Source organism: Pinus tabuliformis, chromosome 4_1, assembly GCF_031772625.1.
Source record: "Pinus tabuliformis cultivar Carrire ecotype Pingquan chromosome 4_1, CPIR1, whole genome shotgun sequence".
Taxonomy (NCBI): domain Eukaryota; kingdom Viridiplantae; phylum Streptophyta; class Pinopsida; order Pinales; family Pinaceae; genus Pinus; species Pinus tabuliformis.
This window is the reverse complement of record NC_142303.1, coordinates 499,373,940-499,387,721: the sequence shown is the minus strand read 5'-3', so window position 1 is coordinate 499,387,721 and position 13,782 is coordinate 499,373,940. Positions and strand designations below refer to the sequence as shown.

Below are 13,782 nucleotides of genomic sequence, written 5' to 3'. Positions count from 1 at the left end.
TTATGTGGTTGGGCTAGCTGAAGGTGAACAACTGGTGAAGGTAACTACTAATGATAAGAATAGAAAAGGTGGTTGTTGATTATGATAATGATTTCTACCATCTATAAATACTAACTTTGGTTTATCTAATCTTACGGAAAACTATAACAATTTAGTTCTTTTGTTTTAGCAATTTGTTTTTATGCTCATAAATATTGGAGAGAAGTTTCCTTAATATTTGTACTTTTGATGAGTATTCTTATTGGCATCAATATTCTTTGAAATGACTACCTCATTTATTCACAATGTTTTAGCAAAGTCTTAGCAACTTTGTGCTAACCCCAATGTTGACTGAATTTTGAACCAATCTTAAGAAACGAATTTTGAAGCAATCTTAAGAAACCTAATTGTATTTTGATTGTGCATAAGGTTCTTAGTCACAACCATACTCTCAATGGAGGAAATACCAACTTCTATGAAGGGGATGAGATATGGCATATTGCTTTTAATATCAATATTATAAGTTATACAACACTTCTCCATTTTTCAATTCCTTTATAATTCTCTATATTTATTCATTTTCTCATTCTTATATTTCCACTTAAGATCTTGTTGAAAATTAAGTTTTTCTAGATATTTATATGAGTTAACTTCCTCTAAGTTGTTGTCATAGAAAAAATTATCTTATGAACTAACTAAGAATTCTCCAAGATTTCTATTCTTGTACATGTCTACCAATAAACATCAATAAACATTCATAAGATAAAGTTTGTGATAATTATATTTTAAAAATATCATTTACACTAACATTATGCATAATATTATGAATGTAGAGAAAGTTAATTCATAAAAATATCTTAGTGTTGACCTTCATCACAAGATTCATTGGAGCTCTAGCATTAAGAAATGATTAATAAAGGATGGAAATATTATTTTCTCTTAATAACGACTATAAACAAGTGCCACAGGGTAGCTTAGTCCCTACCACCTAAATAAGAATCCCTGCCACCTAAATTAGAAATTAAGATTCAATGGAGCTCTAGCATTGAGAAATGATTAATAAAGGATGGAAAGCTTATTTTCTCTTAACAACGACTATAAACAAGTGCCACAGGATAGCTTAGTCCCTACCACCTAAACTAGAATCCCTACCACCTAAATTAGAAATTATACTCTCAAAAAGATTGCATATAAGATAGGTGTGACCAAATTAACTTAGAATCATTTCATGGGTCGAGAATAATTTGGGAGGGAAATTAGTAGTGTTAGGGAAAATGGATATTAAAGGAAGACAATAAATTTTTTACTTATGTTTGAAATTATTTCCTCAGTAAAATTGCATACAAGATGGTTGTATTTAAATTAACGCAATTATTTAATAGGTACGAAAGCTTGAGTTGTAACTTGTAGGAATTTCACATAGTTAGGGGAAATAGATATCATAAAAGACTAGAAATATGAAATGGGTACATGCTGAATTTATGTGCAGGTACATGATCAAATTATGTGTAGGTCGAATGTAAAAGACTTCAAGATTTTGAAAGTGAGACAGTTCAATATTGAAAATTGGTATCAACATCAAATGCACACTTCACATCCAAGACTTCAAGCTTTTGATCAACGAGACAACTCAATATTGAAAATTGGTATCAGCATCAAATGCACACTTCATAGCCACTGAGAGGTAGATAGCTATAATTTCAAAGAGGGAAATGCTGGGAATCACGAGTGGGAAGTCGGGCAGGAAAATAACAATGGTTGTCTGCTTGCGTCTTGGGAAGAGGAGAAAGGATATGTAAACCATGGCTAGCCTAACACTAGCATGTGACAGTGCTCACCAATTGGTAATTGGTGAGGGGAAGATAACCTTCCTACGGTCGTGAGTAGATGGCTGTGGCGACGGAGTCTCTTTGCTGGTGCCAGTAGGCCGGCCCCTCTTGGGGAATGGACCTATGGTCATGAAGGCTTTAGCATTGACACCAAAGGGGAAGGGGAGGAGCAAGGTGGGGCAGTTATCTATGATAGTACAAACCAGGGGTGTGATCATTGTTATACCATGTTGAATTGTTTTTGGTTAATGAATTATTGTAATCAATAAGATTGGAGCATCTCTGCCATGGTTCATCCTACAAAAAGTTGTGGTCATGGAAGATGGGCCTAGCTACCCAAAAAGTAAAAGGAATTGAGCACATTAGAGCCTCTCACGAGTAGAAAATCAGTGGAAACGCTTATCAGCAAGGCTGCAGAGGAAAATCATGAGGGAAATGATGAAGGTATTTGGAAAATTTTAGAGGAATGGGAAGAGGAAGTCAAGCAGGATAGCGCGACATATGCAGAGATGGATGATTGGAGGTCCCTAGTCTCCGATCCTAGTAACACTAGAGGCACAATCACTCAATTTAAATAGAGCTTATACCTTTATTGGTTGATGGAAATCCTCTTGGGCAAAGGCTATGCAACATATTTCGGTGGGCATGGTTGTTACTGACCAAGGCATACTGAGCTACAAACAGGAACTCCAAAAAGTTTAGTTTCGACTCCATAAGCAAGATATCACGCTGGGAAAAATTGAGAGCCATATTCCATGCATCTTGGAACTGTCTGACATGCCTAGATTGAATGTCAAAGACCTTGTGCTAGTGGATTTAGCCTCGGAGGAACATAATGATTAGATAATCTCCCTTGTTTCATTTTGTTTTATATGCGGATAGCTTTTCCTTTTCCTTATGCAAGAATATGTATAGGTAAAAATCTAGAGTATGGTCATGAAATAGAGACTTATATAGCTTGGATAGAAATACTGAAACTTTTTTGTTTCTGGATGGCATACAATGCGGATAGGTGGCCAATAGACTTGGTTTCCCAATGGGCAAGTTGAGGCCACCTAGCCAATCTATGTCGTGTAAATTTTCTTATAAATGAATGGAAAAAAGAGGACCTACAAAGCTTAACAAAAAAAAATGCACACTTCACAAACTTTTTCCACTTTTTCCAAAGTTCAATATTAAAAATTGGTCAGAGGAGAAATAAATATGCACCAAACTCGTGTGGAAAGAAACAATCTCAACATCAAATGCACACTTCACAAAATTTTTCCACTTTTTCTAAATAGAGTCTATTTTCTAAGGGATAAAAATCCTTTTATGTTTATTTATAGGCCCCTTCCTAGTCATATACGTAACCAATATCATGTTGAATAAAGGAAATATCGTGGATGCTACCATAAGATTTCACCATGGTATCTATGAGTAGTGAATTAGAATAATTATTTAATCAATGCTCAATAAAAGATCCACTTCTTTCCTATCAAACATTGTAAAGTTGTTATGTGAGTCCCTAGATTTATTGATATAGCTTTAAAATAGTTCATCCAATGGTAAATTTTGAATTTCCCATTTTCGAAAAAAAAAACTTTCAATATAATCCTCATGTGTCACAAACCAATCCAAATACCCAAAAGAAGTTAAGCAACGATAATCAAAGGAAAATCATCCATAAGAGTTCACAAAGGTATCTATGAATAGTGAATTAAAATAAGTATTTAATCAATGCTCAATAAAAGATCCACTTCTTTAATATCAAACATTGTAAAACATTGTAAATTTGTTATGTGAGTCCCTAGATTTATTGATATAGCTTTAAACTAGTTCATCCAATTGTAAATTTTGAATTTCCAGTTTTCGAAAAAAAGACTTTCAATATAACCCTCATGTGTCACAAACCAATCCAAATACCCAAAAGAAGTTAAGCAAGGATAATCAAAGGAAAATCCAATCACCTTAAGAGAAAGTGGTAAAAAGCCATAAGCTTTTGATCAAGCGAGACAATTGAATATTGAAAAAGAGCACATTTTTTTGACATAATGTACGTGATTTTTCTTTATATTCTAGCTTTGAATGACTTTTTTTTAACTAATTTTTAGATTTTATTTACTAATTTTTATATCCAATGATCTTCTATATCTCACTACTCTTCTCGAGTTTATGCCTTATGGCGTTTCCTTTGCAACATTTGGTGCAATTGTTAGTTATACAACTCTATTAAATTAGGCCACTCTACTAGGAAAAACCATACACTTACATGCCTTTCTTAAAGATCATATTTTTAAAATCTTAGAAGCTTAAACTGAACTAAATAAGTTTATCTCGGCAAATCCTTTGAACATAAAGCTTTAATTTGTTTCAAAGATTTATAATGTACTTATAATGATGTGCATATAACTACATGGACGTGAGGGCACTTGAAGGATAAATAAGTTTATCTCGGCAAATCCTTTGAACATAAAGCTTTAATTTGTTTCAAAGATTTATAATGTACTTATAATGATGTGCATATAACTACATGGACGTGAGGGCACTTGAAGGATAAACAAGATTACAAAATTATTAGGATAATAGACTTCATATCGATGCTACAGTAATAGGGTATTGACATTTTTACCTGATATTGCAAATTTTCGGATTACAAAAGTAAGAGATTAATTGATTTTTTTTTTGAGCACAAAAAACAAAACTGCCTTCATTGAAAAGAGTTTACATATGTTGTATATAGAGCTCCATAATACATTACATCGAAGCCACAACTCAAAATCTGAGAGAATCTAGCAACGTAAATATTTCTGTTCATCCAAGAAGTACAGGACATCATTAATCAAGGCCGAAATGTGACCCAGCAAAGGTGGAACCAGACACTCTGAAATAAACATCATAAGGCAGAGGAATCGCTGTCCCGCACGACACGCAACCAAGTAACCAAATCTGCTTAAAAGAAAAAGGAAAAAACAGAGCCATCGAAAAAGAGCAAAAAACAGAGCCATCGAAAAAGAGCAGAAAAAAAATCCATACAAAGGAGTTATCTGGTTAGAAATCAAAGTGAATCAGACCTGACAGGCAAGAAAGCCCGTGTTTGTTTCTATCTTCTAAAAATGATTTAGATTTAATTATTTTCTGCGAGTAAGATATTCTCTCAAACCAAACCAAATAATTGTGTGTTCAAAACAATTTCCATATCTTAAAATAACACTTTACTTATAAATAAATGTGAAATATAAAACAGACCTAACTACAATCTGGGTCCATCGATCTGTCATCAGGAGAGCCAAGTCAAGTGACGCTGATCCCAGTGGAAGCAACGGTAAACAGTCAACGGTGGTCTGAAAATATTGTTTTTATGTCATCAAGGCAAACTGTCCTCACCACCAATGCGTTGATCAAGGATCAGTGTTTGGACATTCAATTTTCAAAGCCGTGGAGCTGTGTGATTGTCTCTTGTTTTTGAGTGTTAGAACTGTACATTGCAGAATTGGAAACGTGGTGGCGTGGATGTATGCTGAAGAATTGTTTCAATTGCTTGTGTGTGCTGAGGAGACTGCCGAGAGGATCTCTGCGTAGCAGAGCTGCATATCGAAGGTGCAACTCCTCATTGATTGCCATGAACTTATTAATACAAAGGCAATTGGCGTTTAACCATGGGCTCTGCCGGGATATGAACGGGAGAGATTGGTGGAGCTGTACACCTAATTACTTTATACACCCACTAAGCCAACCGATGCAGCTAGAGACCGCTCCCCTACCCAATCCAGCAGCGAGCTGCGCCCACGTATTAATCACTCGAACAGCCAGCATTGGCATTTACCCCTGTGAGAGGAAGGAAGGTAGGACAAAGAAAATCATTAGTTTAGAAGTGCACACTTTATGTAGGTCTGCATCCGAATCCAAAGTAAGTTTGTATTCGAACGGTACCGAGGAGGGAGAAAGGAAGGAAGGTAGGACAAAGGAAAGTATTAGTTTAGAAATGCACACTTTATGTAGGTCTGCATCCGAAGCCAAAGTACGTTTGTATTCCAACGGTACCGAGGAGGGAGGGTCCTTTCGGAATTTACACACAAGTATCGAACAGTAGACACTGGTTTTCATTTCTTCAAAGGATGTGTGTTTGGGATGCTCACGCTCTGTGCAAAATAACGAAGCTCCAAACCCCAACATCTAGAATATTTGGAATTTGCAATCTGCATACATTAATGGCTACACTCATTTTCAGGCATAAAGAGTAGACTCTCTCGTTTTTGAAATAGAAGGTCCAAATGCCAACATCTAGAATATTTGCAATTTGCAGGCATAAACAGTGGGCTCTCTCGTTTTTAACAAGTGCACCATAAACCAAACAATCGGAGTATTTGATTTAACTGATCTCTTTCCAATTCTACCCATTCCAGTCCTGCTCACAAATATAAAACAACCAAATACCTTCTCATAACTTCCCCAGCTAGCTGAAATGATCACAAAATTCTGGGACATGTTGAGCGCAAAGCATGAACTGTTTATAACAGTTTATTCCAAGCCTGCAAAGTAATCATTCCGGATATGAGATAGAAGACTACTTGCACATAGATAAACCAAAACTTTGGCACACCTATCTATATAAACGACTGTTAGACCTTTAGGTTATCATGAAAATGGTAGGCTCTGCATCACATAATATCCACGACTCAATCATAACAAACAACTGCATGTTACGAGCTTAGTACAACACTTTTCATGGGACTCCTCTAGTATAACAACGAGTCACGCTATTCATGTGTAGCAAAACAGAATTCCGTGACATTAGTGCACTATTTTTCATGTGACTCCTCTAGTATAGCAAGAAGAGGTCATGCTATTCATGTGTAGCTAAACAGAATTTCATACGAAAATAATTCGATGGAGTCTTGGATCAGTGAACACATGCAGTGGAACACCTTTCCGGATGGAGGTTACGCGTCAAAATCAACTTTCATCGCTATAATACATATACTATCAATTTCCTACACCATACGTCTAACATGTATTTACTGTAACAAGCTTTCTCCTATATAGTTTGCGAAATATTCTAACTGACGGATTTAGTAACATAGAATTTTAACTCGTGATTTATCAAGAGCATAAAGAAATCTAAAAAATAGTATGTTATTAATGTTCCAACGCTTGACAAACAGAAGCATCACGATAATGGGATTTATGGTACAAAGAGTTGTGATGAGATTGAGAGGATGCACCTCGATATTAAACTTAAAAGTTGGGTTGTAATAGCAAATTGGTGAAAGGAGGAAAGGCAACACTGTAAAGTTTATGGTGTTTTTAAATTTTAAATTAAATTACGGAAGAAAGGTTTATGGTGTTTTTAAATTTTAAATTAAATTACGGAAGAAATTAATTTTAAATAAATTTATTTCATATTTAAAAATTATGGATTAGAAGAATTAATATAAGTGTTTATTGAGCTGAGATGCTTACTCTTATTAGTATTTTTTTCATTTTACAACCTAGTATGAGGGGATGTGTAAGTTTGTTTGTAAGTTTTTTCCTTTTTAAATAAAATGAGAAATGAGAAATTATGTTTTAAATAGAAAAATAAAGTTTGTTATAAAAAAATATGAGTAGAAGTAAAAAAAAGTAAGAATAAGATGTTTAAATCTTATACTTCTCAAAAATATTTCAAAAAAAAATTAAATAAACTATTTGAAGATCTATGTTAATATGAACATATACTTAAAAAAATATTAATAATAAAATTCCATTTTAATTTGTCTATTAAAATGTGATGTAAAATATTTTAATATAAATTTTTTATATATTATGTATCTTTTTAAAAAAATTATGTATATATCATGGAAAAAAGTTTATTTACTCATATATATACTCTATTTAGTATTAAAAATTCATTTTGAACAATGAAAAATAATATATTGTATTTTATATTTAAAAAGAAATTGTAAGTAAAAAATTTTAATCCCTCTCAACTCATATTAAATTTATACTTAAAATAAATTTATTTTAATTCAAAATATTCAAAATAGTTAATATTGAATTAAAATAATTTTTAAAATCTTTAATTTCAAATTAGATGCTGAAACTCTAAAAAAATATCGGTAGGCCAAGACCTTGTCATCTTTGTAACAATCTGCACATCAAATTCAATATGTAGCCCGGAAGATAAAGAAACAAGTTCGGTACTTAACCCAACAGATACACCATTATCTCGAGGCACCGCATTAGGTGAGTCAGAACATACTTATGTTACCCTATGTTGTTAGTTGAATTTAATGTAAATACTTTCAATCTTGATGTGAAACTCACACCATGTTTGTGTCACATAAGATGTCCTATCCAATTAAGGGCCAGTGCTCGCACCAAAATTTATACATGTTTATTTGTCCTATCAAATTAAGGGTGACCGCTCGCATTAAAATTTATACATGTTTAAGAAAGAATAGGAAGTTTTGGGCTCTGCGCTGCTGCAACCCTAGCCGCGCCATCTAAAGTGACCCCGCAAGCGATCTCCCCCATGGAGCCTGGAGGCGGCCCTGCGGCCCCTCCCCCGTTACCTCCGGAGCTCGAAGCTTTCAAAGCTCTTGTAACTGCTACAGGAAAACGCCAGCCCATACGCCCGCAGCAAAAGTTTGTGAAAAAACTGGACAGTATCCCCAAGGTGGCCTTACCAGAGGAGGAAACCTGTAGATCTGCGCTGAATCTCGCAGAAAGAGGTCTAATTGGCCAGTTTACCGGTCTGTGGCCATCCCCGAGAGCAGTCGAAGAATGGGTCAAAAGAAATTGGTTATCTCTGGTAAATGAAGGAATTAAGATCTATTTTGTAGGCAAAGGGTTCTTCGTCTTCTTGTTTGACAGTGCAGAGGACAAAAACCTGATCTTCAGAAATGGGCCATACTTCATGGGGCCTCAAGGACTCTACTTGAACAAATGGTCTACTGATTTCGACCCAGCACAAGACGTGCCCAACGCTGTCCCTGTCTGGGTGTGCCTCCCGCATCTTCCCCTTCATTGCTGGAGTCAAAACTCACTTCAATCCATCGACAATGCACTAGGGAAATACATAGATCAGGCCCCAAGGAAGGATCAATACTCCTGCGCTCGGATCTGCGTGGAGGTTGATCTGGAAATAGGATTATCCGAAGCGATCCAGCTATCGGTGGCAAACTGGACACACATTCAAGAGCTCGATTATGAACAACTGCCTTTCAAGTGTCGATTCTGTCATGAGTACGGGCACTTCGCAAGATACTGCAAAAAGAGAAACGAGGAGACATCAGAGAAGGAAAAGGAAGAACAATGGAAACAGGCAAAGAAACCAACAATCAGCAGACAGAGTAACAAAGACAAAGCTAAAGGGACAGAGAACAAAGTAGATAATGGAAGCACAAGTAACCAAAATGCCGGAAGCAGTGAAACAAAAGGAAATGGGGGGGGGGGGGACAAAAACCCCTTTGAAATCCTCACGCCGCCTTCAGATCCTCCAGAAGTAGGGGAAGAAGATCCACCTCAGCAGGAGAATAAAGAAACCATAGATCCAGGTAATAACCCAATCCCTATCCCAAGCAATATTTCTTCCCCTTCATATGCAGATATAATAAAAAAAAAGAAGAAAATTATAGAGAACACGGGATCATCAGATGATGAAACACTTGAAAGGACAACACAAAAGGTAGGACGAAGAACAAACAGGGAAACTAGAGAAGAGGAGTCAGAAAGACAAAAAACCCTCGGCAGTCAAGCCACCATAGAAATGACACTAGGGAGGAATATTAGGCCTAGGGCCTCCAAAGGAGGAGGGCCTACCCCTATAAGTGGTAAATGATGCAGTTGATCTCTTGGAACTGTAGGGGTCTGGGTAACCCCAACAAGGCAGAGGCTATCAAAGAATTATTGAAGATGTAGACCGCGAACATCCTTATGCTCCAAGAGACCAAAATAGAAGGGGAAACCCTTCTAAACACTAGCATTATGAAATGGAAATTTGATTCAGGAAAGGTTGTCAGTGCAAGGGGCACGACCGGAGGAATAGGCACATTTTGGTCAAAAGATTTCTCACTAGAACGATTCTTTGTGACCCAACATTGGATCTTCACAGAACTACGACACACTGTCAACAATCTTTCCCTTGCTCTGTTTAACTTGTATGTCCCTGTTCATTATGAAGAAAAGAGAGAGTGCTGGAGGACACTCTTGGATTATATAGAGCAGATCAACCCCTCAAATTTAGTCATTGGTGGTGATCTGAATATAATTCTTGATCCCAAAGAAAAGAAAGGAGGGATTTACTCTAGGGACCCTTTCATCAATACAGTGGGAAATCTGATATTGCAGTGGGACTTGGTTGACTTCAAACCAGTGAAAGGCAAATACACCTGGACTAACAACAGAACAGGAGAAAATCAAATCTCTGCCAGGCTAGATAGATTTCTCATCAGCGCTCTTTAATGATGGATAACATAATAGTTTTCACCAAGATTCTTCTAAAGCTCACATCGGACCATAAGCCAATCCTCTTATGCCTAAAAGAAGAATAATATTTAGGCCCTCTCCCATTTCGTTTCAACCCACTTTGGGCAGGTAAAGAAGGGTTCTTAGAAACAGTTCAAACATCATGGAGGATTGATGTACTCGGTTCCCCAAGCTATGTGTGGGAGCAAAAAATGAAAAATACAAAAAAAGCACTCAAAGTTTGGATAAAGAAATCCATGCAATCCCCCACTAGGCAGAGGAAGGAGGCAGTTCTTCAGTTGGAAGGAATACAACTCGAAATGGAGGAGAAAGATCCCTCTCCCACAGATTTAGCCAATGAAAAATCTGCTCAAAGGAATGCATACTGTTCTTTTAGAAATGAAGAGGAATATTGGCGCTTAAAGTCTAGAAGACTGTGGCTCAAATCTGGGGATAGAAATACCACATACTTTCATAGATAGTGCAGGGCCTGTCTCTCGTGCAATCATATAACATAAATCACCAGCACTAGTTGTCAGTTGTATAAAGGATTTTCTCAAATCAAAGAAGCAGTTGTAAACCATTTTCAGAACCTTCTTAGTGTAGAAAGAAACAGGAATGAGGAGGATGTAGTAGAGTTTCTCACAACCATCCCAAATCTAGTCAGTGTGGAAGATAATGATTCTCTGATGAGCCCAGTCACGGAAGAAGAGATTACTAATATAGTCTGGTCCATGGAACCAGACAAAGCTCCAGGACCTGACGGTTTCACAGTACATTTTTATAGAATTTGCTGGGAGATAATCAAAACTGATCTCTTCAGAATGATAAGAGGAATCTTGAGGAAGGCAAAAGTGGGTGGAGGAATAAAATCCACATTTCTCGCTTTAATCCCCAAGGAAACAAACACAGGATCCTTTGATAGATACAGGCCGATCTCCCTTTGTAGTTCATCATACAAGATAGTGGCCAAGCTGTTGGCTAACAAAATTAAGCCACTACTGCAAAAACTCATCTCTCCGGCCCAAGGAGGATTTGTGAAAGGCAGAAAAATCCTGGACAATGTCATTCAAATCCAAGAGGCTCTCCACTCCAGCCAAACACGGAAAGAACAAGGTATGATTATCAAATTAGATATGAGTAATGCTTTTGATCGAGTTAACCACTCTTTCCTGTTCAGGGTTCTTGCAGCCTTTGGATTCAGCCAGGAATTCATAAACCTTATCAAAGCCTGCATTGAAAACATCTGGATCGCCCCAATGGTGAATGGGAGACCAACAGAGTTCTTTTTAGCCACCAGGGGACTGAGGTAGGGCTGCCCTTTGTCTCCCTTTCTATATATTCTGATGGCGGATTCACTAAGCAGAAAGCTGACATAGGAGCAACAAATCGGCACCATACCTGGGATAAGAATTGTGCAAGGCGTAGCCCCAGTGAACCACGCGCTCTTTGCTGATGATTCACTCCTGCTCGGGGGTGCTTCCATGAGAATTGCTAACTCCTTCAAAACTATTCTCCAAAAGTATTGCAGCATTTATGGAGCATTAATCAGTGAGAGGAAAAGTGCAGTTTATGGATGGAATACAGATCAACAAACAATTGAAACGATTGCCAGCGAATTGGGGTTCAAAGGCTATGCAACGTGGGATAAAATAAAGTATCTAGGTCTTCCTCTGACGATGGGACCCAATCGCAATCACTTGTGGGAGGAGGTGATTTCAAAGTTCAAAAAAAAGATAGCAGCGTGGGGTGGAGTCTAGCTTACCACAGGCGGCAAGCTTACTCTCATCCGTTCGGTGCCTTCAGCCCTGCTTACGTTCTAAGCCTCTTTGCTGATGGCTCCAAGGAAAATCGCAGATCAAATCTCCTGTCAAATGCAGAACTTTCTATGGAATGGTGGGAAGGGGAACAATAACCGATTTCAATTAGTTAATTGGGAAACAGTGAAGCATCCCATTGCTGAAGGCGGACTCCAAATTCAAGACCCCCAGCAAGCAAATCTAGCCCTGGGTTGCAAACTCCTGTGGCAGCTATTATCCGAGCCTATGCATCCTATCAGTCAACTCTTAAAACTCAAGTATCTCATAAATCAGCCGATCATCTCCTTCAACCCACTGCCTTCTCCTAGAGGAACACAGGCTTGGAGGCTCTGCTGCAAAGGGATAGATTTCTTCAGAACTCATTTGTATAAAATTCCAGGGAACGGAAAAAATACATTGCTGTGGAGAGACCGAATCATGGGCCACCCTCCACTTTCAGTCATTAATGAAATTGCAGATTTAAGAGCTTGGTTAAGTTCAAAAGGAATCAGGAAAATCGAGGATATTGCAGAGTGGGATAACAAAGGCAATTGGCAGTGCTGGACATTGCCTAACATTCCAGCGCATTTAAAAAATCAGTTAAATTTTCTCATAGATGCAATTATAGACTTTACTCTAGTGAACAAGGACGAGGAAGATACATGGGGATGGGGAAAAACAGGGGTGCACACAGCCAAACAAGGGTACTTACAGATGCAAGGCAAAAAGGACTCTCCACACTCGGAAACAGTGTGGAAGCAGATCTGGGAAAGCTTCAGCATCCCGAAGATCAACTTCTTCTTTTGGACTTTGTTTCACAACAAAATCCTAACTGGAGATAACCTATGCAGAAGGAACATAGCTGGTCCACATCGATGTGTGTTTTGCAAAAAAGCATTGGAGACCTCAGTTCACATATTTATTGAATGTGAGTATGCACAGAAGACCTGGACCAACTTCTTGGCAGGTCTGAATGTGAGATCCCCAGCTCACTGTTCGATCACAGACATGTTCTCGTCTTGGAAAGCTCGTTACCCCTACAACATCGCTGACAAATCTCTTTGGCATAAGGTGTGGATTGCAGCTCCAAAATATGTTTGCTGGAAGTTGTGGCTCTCCCGGAACGAAATTGTCTTCAATCAAAAAGAAATGACTGCAGGAAATGTCGCTGAACAGGCCAAGAAACTACTAATAGAAACTCTGAGACAATCCAATGTCAAAGATAGCTCCCTTCGAGATGAAGAAAGAGCATGGTTGGACGATTACACCCCCTTGTCGAGACCTTCAACAATCTCTCTACCAAATCACAAGGAAAATTGGCAGATTCGAGACACTTTGGAAAGTTTCCAGAAGTGGTGGAAATCACAAGGAAAATGCACTATCTTCTTTGACGGAGCCTCGAAAGGCAATCCAGGCAGATCAGGAGCAGAGTGGGTCATATATCTCCCAAACGGGAGAAAAGAGGACTTCAGCTGGGGACTTGGGCTTAAAACCAACAATCAGGCATAAGTCCTCAGTCTTTTAAAAGCTTGTCAACTCGCCAGAGAAGGAAACCCAAGGGAAATCTTAATATTTGGAGACTCAGAACTGCTGATAAAATCTCTATTAAATAAGAAAGGGCTCAAGGATCCAGTACTGAACAAACAACTATCAAGAGTGAACAGACTCATGAAAGACTTCTCTTCAGTTCAAATCTTCCATATCCTCAGAGAATTAAGCACAGAAGCAGACAGCCTGGCAAATATTGG

At 37.7% G+C, this 13,782-nt stretch overlaps 1 protein-coding gene across 1 annotated transcript; it reads left to right on the top strand.

Moving 5' to 3' along the window:
• Window positions 1-12,070: 12,070 nt before the first annotated feature.
• LOC149176707 (uncharacterized) lies at window positions 12,071-13,543 on the top strand. Its single transcript, XM_089421545.1, has one exon. It carries the CDS (start codon window positions 12,071-12,073, stop codon window positions 13,541-13,543), a length of 1,473 nt encoding a protein of 490 aa, XP_089277671.1.
• Window positions 13,544-13,782: the final 239 nt, after the last annotated feature.